Source organism: Phocoena sinus, chromosome 5 (genome assembly GCF_008692025.1).
Source record: "Phocoena sinus isolate mPhoSin1 chromosome 5, mPhoSin1.pri, whole genome shotgun sequence".
NCBI lineage: Eukaryota > Metazoa > Chordata > Mammalia > Artiodactyla > Phocoenidae > Phocoena > Phocoena sinus.
In genome coordinates this window covers 93,404,731-93,425,732 of record NC_045767.1, presented here as the reverse complement: position 1 = coordinate 93,425,732, position 21,002 = coordinate 93,404,731, and the positions used below count along the sequence as shown (strand labels likewise).

Here is a 21,002-nt window from a genome sequence, read left to right as displayed (position 1 = left end):
GCTTCTTTAACTGAGCTTAATACTTTTGAGGTTAATGCATGTTGTAACATGTATCAGTATTCAGTTCCTTTTTATTGCTAAATAGTATTCTGTCATATGGCTAGACCATGTTTTGTTTAACCAGTTGGTGGGCATTTGGAATTTTTCCACTTCATGGCTATTGTGAACAACACGGCTACGAACATCTGAGTATGTCTTTGTATAGACACACGCTTTCATTTCTCCTGGGTATATACTTCGAAGTATAATTGTTGGGTGATATGGTAATTCCATATTTAAGAAACTGGCATCTGTTTTTCCAAAGTGGCTGCACTGTTTTACATTCCCACCAGCAAGGTATGGAAAGGTATATTTTTAACCTCTATGAAATGATGGCATAAATAGGACAAACCAAGGAATTTTGACTAAGAAGAATGCATCTTTTACCCTGCTTGAGAGATGGGAGGTTGGGAGAGGATTCTCTTCTGTACTACTTTCTGAATCTATTTTCTGTTCCACAGGTCCCCTGGACCTAGAGTGGGCATGAATGTGCTCAGCAATCAGTGCCATGGGGTTAAAATGAACATTGACTTGCCAAGACCTCCTTCATTATAATGAAATGCCCCTCCTTGTGCTCACATACACAAAAACACAATTTTAAAAAAATGCTTGTTAATTCCCACTGATGCAAAGAAGCAAATACTTATCTTCCTTTCCATCTCTTTTTCTGATAGCATATATGTTTATTGCTTGCTCTATTACTCAGAATTCAGACTGCTATAAAAGTGCTTTAACTGACAGAGGGAACAATGCCTTCGGCATTATTATATTCAAATAAGAACGTAGAAAAGAGAAGACTGGAAGCATATTTAGTTTCCTTTGAGCTGCCAATTTCATATAGCTGACAACATGAATTATATTACATAAAACCTATTCATTATTCTATCCATTCAAGAGCAACTTGAGGTTTAAGGCAGACTAATGGCTGTCACATGAAGCTACTGCTTGTCAGTCTTCAGTGAACTCAAGCAAAAAACAAGGAAATTGGGAACGGACAACATAGGGAGTCAAAGAATATTCATACTGTGGGGAAACCGCTCCAAAAGAAAAGAAGCTTCTTGTATTGAATTTGGCAGTGGTACAAGTTACACCAGGAAACTGCATTTCTGTGTTGAAAAGTTATTGTGTTATTTTGGGGTTGGGATGGGCTGGAAATCATTTTACTGCTTATTTAGGTGCCAAACTTCATACCATTGACAGGTTATACTGTCAAGTATTCTGGACTTCAAAATATGTTGTTCATTTTTCTTCTTGTGCTATGTTTATAGAATGAATTGAGAAAGAAAATAAGCAACATAAATAAAATTCTTGAAAAGAACCTATGCTCAGAGGCCCCCCACAAAAATCAGACAGAAAAAAAAAAAATCTTCTGTCTGTTCTGCTCATGGGGCCCCATTTTCCTTAACCACTAAGCTACGTAACCTACAGGATAAAAGAACCCAAAGAACAAAAGAGAAACTGGATTCTCCTCTCAGAGGGGAGGGGAAAGTCTCTTGGTGCTTGACTGATACAGAAAAAAAGAAATAAGGATGAAAACAGTGAGACTTATCAACCCATTCAATGGAGAATAAAGAGAAAGGCAAGCCCATCAGCGAGCGGGCAGAAGATGAAAGAGAGAATTGCAAAACATCATATCTAGGAATGAATTTCTCCTTTTCTTAGCACCCAAGAAAATATTAGGTCTAAGAAAGTATGGGATTCCTCCTGCTTGAATTTCAGAGAGTAGAAAGAGATCTATCGTACATTAGATTTTAGGTTCTAGCTTTCACTTAGCAAGCATCCTCTAAATGGTGGTTATCTTGGCTTGGGTTTCCCCATGCAGACTCTGAGACGAGAATTCAAATGCAAGGAGTTTCACTGGGAAGTAAAGAAAACTGAGAGGGAAGTGGGCAAAGGAGGCAGGGAAAGGAAGGCAGTCACATTATCAAGCCAGCTACAACCGTGGGCAGCTCCAGGAGCTAGTGGAAAACATGCACCTCACTGTTATCCCATCCAAGGGATGACAGAGTTGGACTGGTCACCTTCCGACTCCACTCAGTCACAGGTGGAGGGCTGCTCCCAGAGTCATTAACCAAACGGGAGGCAAAAGAAAGTCCATAAGCGAAGAAATGCAGATGCTGATGGTTGGAAGTCAAGCCTCTGTGCACAGCAGCGAAAGGTGAGGGAATATGGGTGTGGCCACGCCTGGGTCAGCTTCAAGTGGTATAAAAACAACCAGGGAACACCTCCCTCTTTGGGTGCAGGGACCTTGTTTGCTGTTGTTTCCCAATTCTGTCATATTTTAGGCATTCAGTAAATAATGTGTTAACTAAATGTGTTAGTGAATGCATGAAATAGCTTTAAATCCTGGCTCCATCATTTGTGAAAAACCTCTTTGCTCATATATAAAAACAAACCTTGGGACTTCCCTGGTGGTGCAGTGGTTAAGAATCCGCCTGCCAATGCGGGAGATGCGGGTTAGAGCCCTGGTCCAGGAAGATCCCACGTGTCATGGAGCAACTAAACCCCTGCGCCACAACTACTGAGCCTGCGCTCTAGAGCCCGCGAGCCACAACTACTGAAGCCCATACGCTTAGAGCCCATGCTCTGCAACAAGAGAAGCCACCGCAATGGGAAGCCTGCGCACCACACACAAGAGTAGCCCCAGCTCGCTACAACTAGAGAAAGCCCGTGCGCAGCAACGAAGACCCAATGCGGCCAAAGATAAATAAATAAAAATAAATAAATTTTTAAAAGACCTCATTCTACGAAATAATAAATGACATAACCTAAGACAGCACCTGACCCACAGCGGGCACTGAGTAAATGTAGTTATTATGTATCGATTTCCTTCCTTCTGCTGTGCAGTCCTCCCTCCTTTATTTTGCTTTTCTCTCACAGAAAGGAAAGGTGGCTGTAGCATTTGATGGTGCCCTAGTTCAGAAATCTGAGAAATTTGCCATGTATCTTGACCCAGTGGAAGGGCCCACACCAACGGTTTCTTCTTAAAGGTCCAATTCATTGACTTACATATGTAGGGGAAGCTGTGATAGCAGTTCTTTCAAGAGAGGGCCAACACTTATTTAATTGTAAGTTTTGAGCCAAGAGCACCACTATGCAACTATGAATGCAACCCTGAAGAATGACACTAATTCTTTTCACCTGCCTGCTGCTTATATTGAGGTCAATGGATGACTTTTTTTTTTTGACCTGAAGCTTATCAGTAAGGACTCCAAAGTGAAAATATGAAAAAAAAAAAATCAAGGAATAATATGAAAGTGTCAGGTATTTTCTGCCTTCTCATTCCCCAAATTCACTCACTCTCATACTCTTTTAATGTTTCATCTCAACATGTGTATTTCTTTCTAGAACCCAGCCAGATCCCAGGTCTGAATTCCAAGAGCTCATTTCCCAGTTTCCATGAAACAAGGCCTGAAAAATGTGAACTTCTCAGAGGACTGCACACAAGAAGATAAAAGCTTAAATTATACCCGTACAACTTCCTCCATTAAAATTTATAACTTTTCAAAGGAAAAGAGTAGGTCAATTAGTTCTAGAAATCCAATCTTTCTTCTTACCTTCCAACAAATGTGTGGCTCGGGATATAATTTAATACCCAAAGTGCTAGGCACTCAGTCCAACTAACCTGAAGAGTGCTTGTTCCACTTAACTTGCCTGTGTTTTGAGATCTGTTTAAAATGTTGACATCTTTAGAGTTCTAGGATCTGTCTAAACTACATTTCCAGGAGCCAAGTAAAGGTGAGGGTTGAGGCCAGTTGACGGACGCTCCTTCATGAAAGAACATTTGTTGTGCTGCTGAGCTTATAACCAGGTCTCTACACCAAGTTGGGGGGCATGAACTTGAAGCCTCTCAGAAAATCAGTCCTCTACCAGTTTGAAACTCAAGTCTGACTGTGATTCAAATGCAGGCTTTTTCATTGACCCTGCCTGGGGTCAAACCTTTATCTTTCCTTCCTTCACCCTTTGCAGCCTTTTCCCCCTCACTTTCCCTTTCAGTGCTATATTTTATCCTCTATGTTTCTGAAAAGCACAGTGGGCTAAATGAGATAGTGTATTAGTTTCCTATTGCTGCTGTAACGAACTACCACGGACTTGGTGGCTTCAAATAACAAAAATTTATCATCTGACAGCACTGGAGGTCAGAGTCCAAAATGGGATTTATTGGACTAAAATAAGATTTCAGCTGAGTTGTGTTCTTTTTAGAAGCTCCAGAGGGGAGTCTTTTCCTTGCCTTTTCCAACTTCTCGAGGTCACCTGCATTCCTTGGCTTGGGCCCTACATCATTCTGACATCTGCTTCCATCTCTCTCCTCTCCAACTAGTCTGATCCCTATATTAACTGGATCCAGCCCCTGTTAGCTTTAAACTGGTTAGTGTTCATTTAGCCAATTAGTGTTTCTCCTGGGGTAACAGGCTTGATTTGAGGGTTAAGGCTTTATCATGGCTTAACGATGTGATGGAGTGTATCCAGCCCAAGAGGTAAGCCCTAGGGTTTAGGCTAGTGAGAGGGGGAAGTTTAAGTCAATTGAGGAGACAAGGGCGTGATAGAAAAGCAAAGGCAAAGATGATGACTGTGCATGGAGATGAAAACACAAGGTCTCAGCTGAAAAATAACAATCAGAGAGGTCAAACAAGACCAAGGTTAGAACCTGACAGAAATAAAAGATAGCAGGAAGCAGAGCCTGGGAAAGTGGGGGGAGTCCAATTTAATTCTTGAGGTTGATATCTCAGTCACACCCCTCATTTCATGGTGCAAGTGACCTTCAAGATACCATTGAGCTGCCTGACTTTTCCACACAGTTCACACATCCCACTTCTTCCCCCAGTCATCGTGACATGGGCCAGAGTAGATGGAAGGATTCTTTGGAACTATAAAATGACAATGCAGTTTTTACTTTAAAAGGTATTTTTTAGGCTTAAAGTTTAAAAGGTCTTCGATCAGCCCCTAACTACTTTTATGACCTTAAGCAAGCTTCCAGTTTCTTCATCTATAAAGTGGAACTAGTAATAGAATCCGTACCTCACAGAGTTTTGTGACGCTTATGTGAACTAACATGCCAGTTACAGAGCAGGGTCTCAGTAAAGTTAGTCATATTTCTATGACAAATCTTGTTGTCTTTAAGTGAAAAATAACCCAAGAGATCAACAGTTATGAGGTGGAGGGGGAGAACTTTCTCCCAACTAATTACAAAAAGAATATTTACTGTTTACTTATGCATAATTCCATAAATCACAATGAATTTTGACAGTTTTCTTTTGGAAGGCTCTGTCTTGTTGTACACCCGGGAAGTGCCTTAGAAATGTATGAGGGAGAGGAGAGACTGGCTTTAAGAGTCAGCATAGGGACTTCCCTGATGGTCCAGTGGTAAAGAATCCACCTTCCAATGCAAGGGACGCAGGTTCGATCCCTGGTCAGGGAACTAAGATCCCACATGCCGTGGGGCAACTAAGCCCGTGTACCACAACTACTTAGCCTGCAAGCCTCAGCTAGAGAAGAGAAAAACCAGCACATCACAACGAGAGAGAAGCCAACACACTGCAACAGAAGATCCCACGTTCCGCAACTAAGACCCGACGGAGCCAAAAAAAAAAAAAGTCAGCACAAAAAATCACCCAGAGTTTAATTACATGCAGTTGGCCCATCCCACCATAAGTAGAGAAAGAATTGTGGTGTGATGTACCCTTCCTCACCCCCTGCATTTAAGTTCAGTCCAAGGTCCTTTCTACAACCTACAAGGTCCTGTCTGATCTGACCCCTGCCCCCCTTTGCATTTGATGTCATACTGCCCTCTCTCCTGCCTACTGCTATATGCTGAAAATGTGTCCTTCCCAAAATTCATATGTTGAAACCTATACCCCCAGCGTGATGGTATTTGGAGGCAGGGTCTTTGAGTGGTGATTAGGTCATGAGTGTGGAGCCCTCGTTAATGGGATCTGTGCCCTTATAAACGAGATCTCACAGAGCTCCCTTGCCCCTTCTACCATACGAGGACACAGGGAGAAGATGACATCTATGGACCAGGAAGTGGGCCCTCACGAGATACTGAATCTGCCAGTGCCTTGATCTTGGACTTCCCAGCCTCCAGAACTGAGAAATAAATTTCTGTTTATAAGTCACCCAGTCCATGGCATTCTGTTATAGCAGTCCAAACAGATACCTAATATACTGCAAAAACATCTTTCTTCATATTTCTGAAACATTTCAAGACCTTCCTACATCAGCCTAACTCATAAACCTCTTTTATATCTGATTTCTTATTTCTCATCCATCAGGTCTTAGCTCAAAAGTCATCTTATCGGATAACTCTTCTCTAATCATCCTACTTAAAGTAAACCCTGCTCCCCATACCTCTACCTAACAGATACTACCATTCTGGAACTCATCATTTTTTTTCGTAATAACCCTGAAATTACCATATACAAACATATTTTCCACCAGTCTATTTCTACTGAACTATGAGCTCCACAAGGGCAGGGAATTATCTGTTCAGGTAGCAACTATTGGCCATGATACGGAAAATTAGCCAAGTATCATCTTTGTTATGTGAGTTGCTAACCTCTGTTTCGTACCTACTACTCTCCCACCAGTCCATAACGTCATGTCATAACTGAACTTCGGATGTGTTTTGTCATTTCAAAGCATTATTATATAGTTTAATCCCTTGGATACTTGTAACAACTCCATTGGGTGAGAATGTTCCATTTTTATAGATGAGGACACAGATTCAGGAAAGCTAAGTTACTTGCCCACAGTCACACAGCCAGTTAAGACTATGGTAGAGATGAAATTTGTTTATTTTCACTCCAAGCCTTAGAGTGTCTGGGATGTGTATTTTGCTACACTATACAGCTTTGCCTAAAATGAGAAGAAAAAAGATAACATAGAAATTACAACCCCAGGGACTTCCCTGGTGGCGCAGTGGATAAGATTCCACACTCCAGCTGTGACAAAGTGAGAGAGTGGCATGGACATATATACACTACCAAACATAAAATAGATAGCTAGTGGGAAGCAGCCGCATAGCACTGGGAGATCAGCTTGGTGCTTTGTGACCGCCTAGAGGGGTGGGATAGGGAGGTTGGGAGGGAGGAATACGCGAGAGGGAAGAGATATGGGAACATATGTATATGTATAACTGATTCACTTTGTTATAAAGCAGAAACTAACATACCATCGTAAAGCAATTATACTCCAATAAAGATGCTAAAAAAAAAAAAAAAGACTCCACACTCCTAATGCAGGGGGCCTGGGTTTGATCCCTGGTCAGGGAACTAGATTCCACGTGCATGCCGCAACGAAGAGTTCACATGCCACAAATAAGGAGCCCATGTGCCGCAACTAAGGAGCTGGCGAGCCACAACTAAAGAGCCTGCCTGCCGCAACTAAGACCTGGTGCAACCAAATAAATAAATATTAAAAAAAAAAAAACTAAAGGCATTACTAAAAAAAAAAAAGGAAATAAGACATATATTTTTTTAAAAAAGAAATTACAACCCTAAATCAATACAGACATACCAAAGGGCATTAAATATAAAGGCTTTAGTTAGATCTTATAAATCTCTAAGGTAAAATGCAGTTCAAGATGGAGAAGGCTATAATGAATAGATGCATGAATGGCTGAGGAATGAAAAAATGCAGTTGATTTAGAAAAGCCTCCTCTGAAGGCAGGAAAGAACGGTCACTTCCATTCTACAGACCGAACCACACAAGCTCTCTTTTGTGGGGATGGTCATTAGAAGAGGGGAAGAAACAGTGCTTAGATTTAGCAGAGAGTCTTTGCCTTGTTTCGTTTCATTTCGTTGAGAAGAGTCCAGGTTGTCAGAGCATAAAAGATGGATGGACTCCTGAGATGGACCGAGTGGGAAAACAGTGACTCTGCAGCTCTTTGGATCAAGATGTTTGCTGTTTGGAAGTACATCAAAGGGAGAGACGTGGACGATTCTGTCTGTGGGTTACTTAAGATCCAGAACGTCCTTTAGGGTTTTGTTTTTTTCAAAGATTGATAGAAAGTCTTGCATTATGTGTCTCCAATCACATTGTGGGTTCACTAAAATGAGACAGACAAATATTTCTTAAATTGTGTTCCCTACATAAGAGGCAGTGCCTTGGGAATCTATTACCTTTAAAAGAAAGCAGAGTTCTTACAAATGCTAAGAGCCATCTGGCACATCACCTCAGCATGCTGCTTGAATAAAAGTTAGTTCCAACAACATTGATAGAATCACAAACTTAGTTTTTATCTAAAAACACATAACCTTTAAGCAAAGTTTACATAGTTTCAAAAAGTTAAATAAAAACACAAATTTTCTTTTCTTCCCCAATCAATTTAATTCAACAGACATTTACCAAACATTATATATGTGCAAGACATCATTAAATTGAAAATCCAACTCAACCTACTTACCTTAATTTTTTAAGCAGGGTTTTCTAGGATATACTACCCTCATCATCTTTCTAACAAAGACTTTAAAGAAGATCCTCTTTAATATTTCATTTGTCTTCCTCTTCATTAATACATCATTTTTATCACTGTTATGCATAGTTTAAGCATTGTGGATAAGAGAAAGTAAAGAAGGAAGAAAAGGAGGGAGGGAGGAAAGAAAGGCCCTTAGCTTCCAGAAGTTAGCAGCCTAACAGGGATCTAGGAAAAGTATGAATGGCACAAGCAGAAAGCAATTAATTATTCTCTCACTAGCTGAGCTTTGCGGGCACACAGACACACACACACACACACACACACACACACAATTTGTTTGCTATGGCAGAAACCATCTTGGCAAATAACTGAACTTCATTGTATCTCAGTTTTCTCTCTGTATAATGAGGAAGTTGGATTAGATGATTGCTGAGATTCTTTATAGCTCTAACCTCCGATAGGTCATTCAACATGTATTGAGCATTTGTTGTGTGTGAAATGGGAAGTATTTCACTAGGAGAAACGGGATATACAGCCTGAGTAAAACTCATTTGGCTTTAAAGTGATTATCACTTATTGGCCAAATGCAAACAACTATCTGTACTAGAAGATGGCACGAATAAAGGTGCTGGGAACATGCGAAGAAGGAAGACCTGATGCAAATGCAGGACGGAAGGGGATGGAAAAATGAGGGACCAAACTAATTAGTTTAAGGACAGCAGACAGATGAGGCTACCCTAGTGTGAAGGGCAAGTGATGTTAAAGAAAAGAGCAAGAAAGGTAGGGAGAGAACCTCAGAAAGGACTGGCTATTTTAAAAGGTCAATAACAAGCTGATCTAGCTGGGTTCTTGGAAGGAGATGAAAAAGATGACTTTGGGATGAGCTAAACCAAACAGCCCAAGGTCTTGGGAAACAGCCTAAAAGTCAATTTCACATTGAACTCAGAAACCGGCTATCATAAACTCATAAAAGGATCCTTGTTTTAGTGCAGAAGAAATGGGTCAAGAGAGATTGTATGGCTGACGTTGGCGTGTTGAAACTGAGGATCACTAAGGAAGCTAGAAGGTTGTGGACAGATGGATATAGAAAAGCCAGAAATGAGGAAATCTCAACATGGTCATCCAGACAACTTAAGTGTGCTCCAAAGGAGTCATTTCCTAACCTACGGGCTGTTTCTATTTCCAAGGCTTCTCACAATGTAGCAAAGCAGTTCATTTCATCTCGAAAGGGCAGGTTGATTGGGATGTTCTGGATGATTCTCTCCAGAGAAGGAATTGTGAAGAGGATTCAGGGATGATCTCATATCACTGAGGCTAGAAAAACCCAATGAAAGAATCCGCTTTAAAATCTGAGTAGTGTCAGCCACCAGGAAGACAGGGGGCATAAGTTTGAGGTTAGCCTCTGATGTCATCAGCTAACACACCCCCTTACAGATAAAGAATGGAAAGATGGGGCTGGGTTAGGGGTGGTGAGCCGAGCCTTGGTAGGGGAAGGCTGAGATTTAGATTGACAGGAAGAGGATGATGGTGTTATAGGTGGTAGAAGCAGATTCAGAGAAGGAGGGGTAATGGCCTGGAAGATGGAACCAACAGGATTTACTAGTGAGATGACACAGAAGACAGTCCAAAGAGCAAAGATACCTCCCGGGCAGGTAGGAATCAGGAGCGCTGATGACATAAGAGACAATGGCTGACCTTCAATTCTGAAGCACAGGATTTTTTTTTTTTTAACACACACGAGAAAAAGCCTTTATTTTTTTCTACAAAGGACATCAGAGGCTAAAAACACAGGACCCAGAGACCAGGTGTGGAGCACCAAGACTCCTGTTGTAGCCAGTACTTCTTAGATACATTGTCTCCAACCCAGCCCTCTGATGCATACAATTTTGGGGGGCAAGTGCAATCATTTCCAACAACAGGGCCATTCAGAAACACTTCATTTATCCAAAAGCTCTTCAGAGAGGATCTCTGCTTGACTGTTTCAAGGAGCTGTCTGCCAGTGACAGCTTTTCTGTGGTTGTTAAAGGACCGTCTAGTTGCCTCCAGGCTAATCTGTTCCAGTCGCCAATCCTCCAGAGAGCCCAGAGCATCCAAGACCCAGGAGCATCCACTGAAGTCTGGGTGGGTTTGCTTTAGGATTTCCCCCATATAACTAAAATAAGCCTCACTTTTCCTCCTCTTCTTCCCAAGAGCTGAACTGGTACACTCATACTTCTTTGTGTCTAGACTACACATTTTAGTCTTCTTCCTAGGGAAGACCATGTAAGCACCTGAAGTACATGTGGAGGTTTAAATCCTTTGAAGTGCACAAAAAAGGTGCCTCTCCAGATGGAGACATCACAACAATACTTACTAAGAAATGGTAAGTGGCCCCTCCTTTTATGGGTCTTGAACTACTTACAGGAGTTCCTGTACCTATTTTAGGGGACATTTATAGGACTAAGATTTTTTTTTAACCTCTTTATTGGAGTATAATGGCTTTACAATGTTGTGTTAGTTTCTGCTGTATAACAAAGTGAATCAGCTATATGTCTACATATATCCCCATATCCCCTCCCTCTTGCATCTCCCTCCCACCCTCCCTATCCCACCCCTCTAGGTGGTCACACAGCACTGACCTGATCTCCCTGTGCTATGCAGCTGCTTCCCACTAGCTATCTATTTTACATTTGCTAGTGTATATATGTCCATGCCACTCTCTCACTTCATCCCAGCTTGCCCTTCCCCCTCCCCGTGTCCTCAAATCCATTCTCTGCATCTGTGTCTTTATTCCCGTCCTGCCCCTAGGTTTGGCAGAACCAGTTTTTTTTTTTAGATTCCATATATATGTGTTAGCATACAGTATTTGTTTTTCTCTTTCTGACTTACTTCACTCTGTACGACAGACTCTAGGTCCATCCACTTCACTACAAATAACTCAATTTCGTTTCTTTTCATGGTTGAGTAATACTCCATTGTATAGATGTGCCACATCTCCTTTATCCATTCACCTGTTGATGGATGCTTAGGTTGCTTCTATGTATAGGACTAAGTTTTTTTTTTTTTTTTTGTGGTACGCGGGCCTCTCACTGTTGTGGCCTCTCCCGTTGCGGAGCACAGGCTCCGGACGCGCAGGCTCAGCGGCCATGGCTCACGGGCCCAGCCGCTCCACGGCATGTGGGATCTTCCCGGACCGGGGCATGAACCCGCGTCCCCTGCATCGGCAGGCGGACTCTCAACCACTGCGCCACCAGGGAAGCCCCCAGTTTTTTTTTTTTTTTTGGCTACACTGTGCAGCATGCAGGATCTTAGTTCCCCAGCCAGGGATCGAACCCAGGTTCCCTGCATTGGGAGCACGGAGTCTTAACCATTGGACCACCAAGGAAATCCCAAGGACTAAGATTTTTAAAAATTGTTTTCTCTAATAAATTTTAAAACATATATAACAAAAGATTAATCCCGTATTTTACCCAGATCATAGCTCTAGAAACTAGACTGAGACACATATTTGGTAGGCAACAGTGACTGAATGGCAGAGCATGTCAAGCGCGTGGACTCTGGAGAACCAGGATGCCTGCATTCAAATTCCACCTCTAGCACTTTCTACCAGCCGTGAGAGCTTCAGAAAGCTACTCAAATTCTGTGTCTTGGTTTCTCATGTATAAAACTGGCACCATAATATACTACCTTCCTCATGGAGTTGTGGAAATTAAATGGGTTCACACACATGGATCTCTTCGAATAGAGATCAGCACCTAGTAAGCACTTAGTAAGTGCCAGTAGTTACTGGTGGTTATTTGTTGTTGTTCTGGTTATTTGATTATGAATCCTAGAGGCAGGTGCATCCCCACAGCAGGTGGAACCACTTTTCTCAGCCACAATACGGAGTGAGTCATGATAAAATCATGCTGCCAGCTTCCTGAACTATTGAAATACTTGAGCTTCTACATACAATCCCTATTTTTTTTAAAAAGTTACCCTTTCTTTTTGAAGTTTACAGATTACAGAGCCTCTTTCCTCAACTCCGCCTTTCCTTTTCAAGGACATTAAAACCCAAAGAAAGGGATTTGGAAGTGATTTCTTTTACTGCCACATTTTTGTAGCTCCTTTTCCCCCATTCATTCTCCCACCTCATTTGTACCTAAAGAAAAATGATACTTCATTCATTATATTGTCACACCTGGCAGCTTATAACTGCTTTGTATAAATGTACCTGCCTTTCATATCAAAGACTTAATGTGTGCTATCCCTTCCCTTCACTTACAATGGGGGTCACCCTACATTAGGGGAATAGTGAACATTTGGTGAGCAGCATATGAGCTAATGGGCACTTTCTTCATAGTCCTAGAAAAAAGGTCTTAGATACACACAATCAGCCTCTAAGCTTAACTTTTGTCTCATCCTTGGTATTAATTACGCGCACTTTCATCAATGTTCAAACTCCCGGTTGGTTGGCAAAATAAAGCCCTCTCCTCCCAAAGACATCCACGTTCTAATCCCTGGAACCTGTGAATATGTTAGATTACATGGCACAGGGGAATTAAGGCTACAGACAGAATGAAGGTCATTACTCAGCTGATCTTCAAATAGGGATATTATCCTGGTGGGCCCAATGTAATCCCAAAGGTACTTCAAATTGGAAGAGGGAGGCAGAAGTTAGAGATCAGAATGATGCAATGTGAGGACTCAACCTGCCATTGCTGGCTTTGAAGATGGAGGAACGGGACTGTGAGCCAGGGAATGGGGGTCGCTTCTAGAAGTTGGAAAGGGCAGGGAAACAGAGCCTCCCCTATAGCCTCCAAAAAGGAACACAGCCTTCTTGACATCTTAATTTTAGCCCAGTGAGACCTGTGTTAGACTTCTGACCTACAGAACTGTAAGGTAATAAGTTTGTGTTGTTTAAGCCACTAAGTTTGTGGTAATTTTTATGGTAGCAATGGGAAACATACACGTTCCATGTCTGGAGATCTGCCTGGCATCCTCACCTCATGGGACTCTGCATCCTTGCTTAGACTGCCTCCCTGCTCTGTTTTGTCTTTGCCTATTAATTCAATAGAAGTTATCGAGCACCTACCCTGTGCCAGGCTCTCTGCTAGATCTTGGAAATGCAAGATGAATAAGACATAGTCCATGCCTTTTCATTTACTCAACAAATATTTGTGTACCCGGGCTGAGTTAGATGTGGTAGAGATGAAGAGAAAATGGTCGCAGCCTTTCAAGAGGCTTTCAGACTGCTGAGAAGACAGTCAACATAAATTTAAAAATTATGATTTGGTGTAATAAATGCATGTTATTGGAGTGTAGAAGAAAGATCACCTAACCCAGCTTGATGAAGTCAGGAAAACTTCAGAGAGAGGAAGAAATGGAGCTTGGATGAATATGAGTTTGCCAGACAGACAGGATGGGGAGAGAGATTCAAGAGCTTTGAAGCAATGTGGCACTTGAAATCTGGCTAGTGGATACGAGAAACAGAATTTAAAATTGTATTTCATTTTAGTTACTTTTTTAAAATATAAATTTATTTATTTTTGGCTGCGTTGGGTCTTTGTTGCTGTGTGTGGGCTTTCTCTCGTTGTGGCGAGCAGGGCCTACTCTTCGTTGCAGTGCATGGGCTTCTTATTGCGGTGGCTTCTCTTGTTGCGGAGAGTGGGGTCTAGGCACGAGGGCTTCAGTAATTATGGCACACGGGCTCAGTAGTTGTGGTGCACGGGCTTAGCTGCTCTGCAGCATGTGGGATCTTCCAGGACCAGGGATAGAACCCGTGTCCCCTGCATTGGCAGGCGGATTCTTAACCACTGCGCCACCAGGTAAGTCCCCTTTTAGTTACTTTTAATTGAAATGGAAATAGCCACGTGCGGCTGGTGGCTACCATATTGGACAGAGCAGATTATGCCAGATTATACCCTTGAAAGGAAGGAGATTGTCTTCTCTTTTCTTTTTTCCACTTCTTATGGACTGGAAAGCAGATGTTGGGGCAAGTCACCTTGGACCATGCAGATGGGGCATCAGGATGAAAGTAAGAAAGTAGAAGGCACTTGGGGCCCTGACCCCTTGCAGCCATCTTTCAGTTTGGTTCATGCTCAGATTGTCATGTGAGAGAGATATAAATTCCTATATTGCTTAAGCTAATGCTATTTTGGATCTTTGTAGATCAGACAAATCTGTATCCTAATACAATGTCTCTTAGACTAATGAAAAGCAATAGTCATAATCTTTGCTAAGTTTTTTTTTTTTTTTTTTTGAGCTCTTTCTGTGTACCAGCCCCTATGTTAGCTGTTCTAAGTACACGGTCTCATTTAATCCCCACACATTCCAATAAGGGAGATAATCGTTTACCCCCATTCTGCAGATAAAATGGAGCCTTGCAGAGTGGCTCATTAGTGGTAGGATTAGGCCTGTTTGACAGGAAACTGTATTCTAGTGAGCAGATACATAATATCTTAACATTAAAGACCAGGCAAATTGAATGTAAACCAGAGTTTTAAAATGCAGAGATAATATTTATGTCTGTGGCAGACCCGGCACCCACTCCCTCCTTCTTCCTGAAAACAGAACCCAGTTTGTTCAAATAGTGGGCAGAGATGCCTTGACATCAGGAAGGCTGTTTCTATCGCAGAACCCAGGAAAGAAGTCCTGACTGGTCTAAACTAGTCATGGTAGTCTCATTCCCCTTGGCCAATAATTGGTCTAAGGATAGGTATGTGGCACCGTTCTGGTCAACAAGATGTAAGCACAAGTTTGATAGGGAGGGTTCCAAACCAAAAGCCAAAACCCTGCCCAGAATGAAGATGCAATGCCGGAGATATGGCATCCATCTTGCAACCATGAAGACAAAAGTCTACATCGTAAAGAAGGCAGAGTGGAGAGCTAACTGAAGTTCTTGATGACATTATTGAACTGCTGCTCCTTGCCTGGACTCCAGACTTCTTGTAATATGAGAAAAACTAACCCCAGTTTACTTAGGTTACTATCAGTCGGGTTTCCAGTTACTTATAGCTGGAAGTCTTCCTAACTGATACACATATATGTATACGTATCTTTTGTTTTCTTAGGAAAGACAAGGAAAAGTCACACGGCTTACAGTGCTATTCTGCACGTCCTTGGCTGACGGCTGGAAAACAGTTCCCACTGGCTCACCCACAGTAAGCATCATTTGTCTCTCTCAAAACACACATTTTGGTGGGATATGAAAAATAACCTTAAGTAGGTAATAGAGCGCAGGCAAAATGCATACTTACCTCTTTCCCACTCTCCAACTGAAACTAAATTTCCCCTCAGTTGCAGATGTTTTTTGAGTAATGCTAAGGTGTGAAAAGCACTTATATTCTGTTGTTTTAGATTGTTAATATTCTGAAATTTTAAAAGAAATCTCTGGGGACTTCCCTGGTGGTCCGGTGGGTAAGACCCTGCGCTCCCAAGGCAGGAGGCCCGGGTTCAATCCCTGGTCGTGGAACTAGATCCCGCATGCCTCAACTAACACCTGGCGCGGCCAAAATAAATAAATAAATAATAAATTAATGAATTTTTTAAAAACTATTTAAAAAATAAAAATAAAAAATCTCTGTAATCTTTCTTAACCTCTGAAGTTTTAGAGAAAAGCAGAAACACTAAACCTAATGCACAAAAAGGATTCATTCAATGGGTATGCCTATCCACACCAAAGATATATGAAGAATTGAGGCATGTTGCAGGATGACGAAGGTTTAAAAATTGGCTTAAATACATAGATAAACAGAAGAGGCAGAAATGCTGTTTTGCCCTTGGATTATATTGAAAGCTGATTTAATTCTCCTGAGTGTGCAAAAAGCAATAAATAATATTTATGCAATCAATTATCCAGAATTGCAAACAAATTCTAAAATATTTCGGAACGCTAGATACTTCCAGTTGGAAGGAGAAAGAACCGATAGTTTTCTAGCCATAAAGGCACTCATACACAAATATACACCATGCCACGACATTAACTATGCTGTTAATCTTTAATCTGATTCATAACTGAAAAGATCATGTGGTAGCTGGTTTTATACTATTTCATTCACAAAAAGAGATTATCCATTAAACAAGCACATTTTTCCCTGGGATTTCACAGAATAAATGCGCGAGACACATTTTTCTTTCAAACACCAAGCTATGTAAAATATTTCCCGATATAATCAGAAAGGTATGAAACAGCAAATTAAGCAATATCTGGGCAATCCTCGGCATTATTTTGTGTTCTTGACAGATCTGACAAAAGTAGAAAAAGCAATTTCAATAAAGACAATATTGGAAAAAGAAACATACCTTAGAGATGATTAATGGTTCTCCATGCTCCAGGCCACCTTTCAAAGTAAAACCCCAGGGAGCTCCTCCCTGCAGGAATGCTTCCAGATAAACGTACCTTCCCCTGGGGGTCCTGTTAGGGTTTAGGGTGGCACTGGTCTCATCGAAGTTCTCCGTGGTCCTCATCATGCCAAACACACGATCCCTCAAGTTAAATTTTAAATGCCTGCAGCAGATTCAAGAAAGCGGTGCTTGTATAGCACATTATCCCATCCTTCATGATCCACACTGGCCGAAAAAGAGGTTTTCAGGAACAAATTCTTTCAGATGTAAAGGGTTCTTCCGAGCTTAACTCCAAGATGCTGAGCCAGGAGGATTTTTCACTTCAACATTTCTGAATGTAAACTCTCCTCCTGGAATTCCCGGTTCTCACTGAAGCCCCCGAGTGGTGTATATCTCTCTACTCTGTTCAAAAAGAAACTTCTTTCAATGTCACTCTCAAGACTGCCTTTATTTCACACACACCCACACCAAAACTCTTCCAGCAGATTTTACAGAGAAACTTCAAGTCATCTTACAATGTAGTAAGAAAATTGCAAAAACTCAACTGAATCCCTCAATTCTGATTGATTATCAACCCTTTCTTCCTCTCCGAGTGAAATTTACCATTACAATAGCCCCGCCTCTCCCCAGAAGTGGCTTTAAAAGAAAGAAAGCACTTACTATGCTTCTGCTCGCTTCAGGAGTTTCTAACTTGTCCAAACTGAGAAGCTGTGCTAAAACTTTTTGCTTCTGTTTTTCAGCAATAAGTTCAGTTTGTTTCTTGTAAAAGAAAAAAAAAAGTTTTTTCCAGGATGTAGAGAAAAATGGAAAAAAGCATGGTAAATTAACCTTCCCTGGAAAAAATATCCAGGAGGCAGCTCAGTGCTTTCTTTGGTCCTTTCAGTGATGATCAGCCACTGCAGCTGCCGAGGCAGCCACTTGCCTCCTCTGAGAGAAAGAGTAAGGAAGTGAGAGGAAAATGGATCAAGGCAAACAGAGGCACCGCAACCTTTCTGCACTGTAAGCACTGCTATGCGGAATTCGGTTCGCCACAAAGACCTGACCAATCAAAACAGTCTTACAGCTGATAAAACGGAGACAGTTAAAAATACCATACAGATGGCTAATTAGCAAGGAGTAGAAAAATAGTTGATAGATTAGCCACACCTTGTTCCAGTTAAAGCAGAATCCCTGGGGGTGAGCACAGACATTGACATTTTTTAAAAAACTCTGGGCAGTTCTGCTGTGCAGCCAAGTTTGCAAAGAGGATTTGGTAAACATTTAAGTAAGTGTCAAGGTAGTAGCACAAGGGCTTTATTTTGTTCTTTGGAAGAAAATGCCAAGTAAAATATATGACTGGTCTGTCATCTTGAAATAGGACTCTCCAGTCAAATTTCTCCTTATTTGATTCAATACAAACAGGAGGCAGGCTTTCTTCTGTATTTTAATTGTTATCTACTCCAAGACAGTTTGTTATCCATTCTTTAAATGAAAAGAAATACTTAATATCTGGCAAGTAATAGACACTCAAGGCGGAATGTTGTTCTGATTTCAGGTTAGCAATGGAATTTTGTAATAATGTTGTATAAAATTTAACATTAATACTTTCTATTAACAATTTAAATAGTGCAAGGCAACTATATCTTTTACCCAGAAGCTTCAGTTATCAAGTTATTGGAACAATTTAGAATTATTTCCAAGAGATATTTTGCTAAAACTTTTTCTGTTTAAAAGTACTTGATAATGTGAATTATGTTGGAAACTGACATTTTGATATCAATTTAATTTGGGTGTTTGTACCTACAGTTAATGAAAAGTTAATATAATAGAGAAGCAGATATAATATGCAAAGAAGCCTAGATGGTATTTAATGTACCACACATGTCAAGCGTTATTTGCTTTTCAGTAGTAACTTTATCTGTAGGGCTCAAAGACCAAAAAAAAGTAAAATCTCATTTTAATGTAATGATAGTACTTTAGTGGAAACAAAAGTTGTACAAAATGAAAGTAGATGGTAAATATTGTCTGATTCTTAAGAGTAATTATGCAGTTTTTATTGGGGCTTCCTTTTCCAGCTTAATTTATAAATTAAGAATAAAAGGAGAAATGCTGGTTTTCCTTTCACTCCATTATTAAAATATATATGTATATACATTTAAATAAAATCCTAAGTAAATGAAGTGTTTTTCTGAAAATTATTTTTTATGGCACTTACGATCTTGCTCCTGATTCATTTTGTAAAATATGGGATTTCACAGAATCAACATTTAATATTAAAAGTAATAAAGCCAAAATCAAAAGGCAAAGGAAAGAAGAACAAGGTAAACAGTGATGAATAGAACTCGGTGCCTGTGGACTAATGAAACCTCTATTTTACATTATCACCAAAAACATTTGACATAAATATTTAATGAAAATTTATATACAATCTGAAAAATAACCCTATAGAACTTCATTTGGTGGGCATTCATTGTAGCAACTGATAGATCAGACTTAGAATTCTAACTTTTTCCCCATCTTCCATTGCTCACAATCAACGAACGTATCCTTTTTTAGAGGTAAGGACATAGAGGCCATGAAAAGCCTAAATAATCTGACCAGAGTCATCCTGCAAGCAGCATAACAGCACAAGTGAGCATAAAATTAAAATTGTTAGACACTCAGGAATGGAATCTCAGTTTAATGTAGGTCTCTTGCATAATTTATGTCTCTGCCAGCATTGCTAATTCATAAGAATAACTTCTGTTAGGGTATGTGATTTGGACTCAAACTCTAATTGGAGTATGAAATTGGACCCTCTCTCCTCACTAGAGAGAGAAAAACGACCCTATTGTCTCAAGGTGCTGACAGTGGAAGGCACTAAGACTCTGTCTTAGTATTATTATGAAAATGGCTTTGACCTTGCAGGCCCAAAAGGGTCTCAGGGAACTCTCCAAGATCCCCAGACCACACTTTGAGAATTGCTCTCCTTAACCAGATACAGCCATATCTGAAGCTACCCCATTCTTACCAGTTTGGTGAGCCTATAAACACATGTGTACTTTTTCCTTAAATAGCTGGAGTTGGGTTTCTGTTACTTGCAACCGAAAGAGTTCCGAGTCAACACAATGAAACCCTTCATTGTTCTTCCTCGTTTAGGAAAAAGTTTAGGGAAACAGTGCAGTCTCAAAGAGGTAGCTTCCAATCTTGTTTTCTCTCTACTTCTTCCCGCCTTCCTTCTGCCACTAACTTAGGATTACTCCTACCTTCTTATCAAGTTCTTCCCTTCATGGTAAATAGATCCAATGTACCTCACAACTTTGCTTTCTGTCTCTATATGAAAAATTCCCAGTGTTGTAATTGAGTTCATGTTGCTCTGTTACTGTGAATATGGTCCCAAAGCAGAAAAATACTTCAATCTTATTGCCTGTCCTATTCTTCTGGCACGCCTATACCAAACACTGTTTTAGATGTCATTTGCCTAAACACTGTTTTGACTTCTTAGAAAACACTGTTTTAAATGTCATTTGCCTAAACACTGTTTTGACTTCTTTGACTTCACTCATCACTCTATTTGTTAACATCACCTAAGGAAAAATTAATTTGTTCTTTTCAAAATTCTCATTTCTTGATTTTAATTTTTCATAGCAACCTATGTGTCTTTACCTTTTTTAACATTTTAAATGTGATTTAACTTATTGGATTTTTTGGAATGCCTTTAAATTTAGTATTTCAAAGATTGAAAATGTCACTAGGTTCTCTGAAAATAAAAAAATAATAAAGTCAGAGTGACATCTAGTGGCTCTTCTGGCTTACTAAATCATCATCAAAGTAACTGTAGACAATAAGTTGTTAAATTGTAGGTTTGGAAGTTTATTCAGTTTTTCTTAAAAGGAACGTCTCAGAACCATCCCAAATAGACAAAAATCAACCTTATTTTAAACTTTTCACAGTCTCTCTAGGCAACCTTTCAGAGGCAAAAAGAATTATCTCTTCATGTGTCTCCTTCTTAAGAGTGAGGAAAACTTCCAAGCCGACCTTCCCTCATCGCTAAATGCCAAGAAGCCTCACCTGAAAACAGTCACTTGATAGAGGACTGAAAGCCCAAAGATTAGTTTAAAAATCATCAGGATGTACCTGCTAGACCTTCCCTTGAAGCAATGTCATGGTTCTGTAGAATGCTGTGTTGAATATGCAAAGTGGGATTCTCCTAGAAAAGAAGAAGGGGAAATGCATGTTGGTTGTGCAGTTTACAGCACCTGCTTCACTAACCATCCTGAGGGCT

General features: G+C 40.5%; 1 protein-coding gene across 4 annotated transcripts in view; it reads right to left on the bottom strand.

The window, feature by feature from the left end:
- Positions 1-17,636, bottom strand: part of SHROOM3 (shroom family member 3) — a 311,495-nt gene extending 293,859 nt beyond the window's left edge. Inside the window, exons 1-2 of one of the 4 annotated variants that reach the window (XM_032632338.1) lie at positions 17,420-17,636; positions 16,718-17,161 (exon numbers count right to left, since the gene is read on the bottom strand). In XM_032632338.1, the coding sequence (XP_032488229.1) occupies positions 16,718-16,885 (168 nt within the window). In that variant the 5' untranslated portion in view covers positions 16,886-17,161; positions 17,420-17,636. Of the gene's footprint in view, positions 1-16,717; positions 17,373-17,419 lie in introns of those variants that run through there. The other 3 variants (XM_032632340.1, XM_032632339.1, XM_032632342.1) reach the window with 3 other exon arrangements.
- Positions 17,637-21,002: the final 3,366 nt, after the last annotated feature.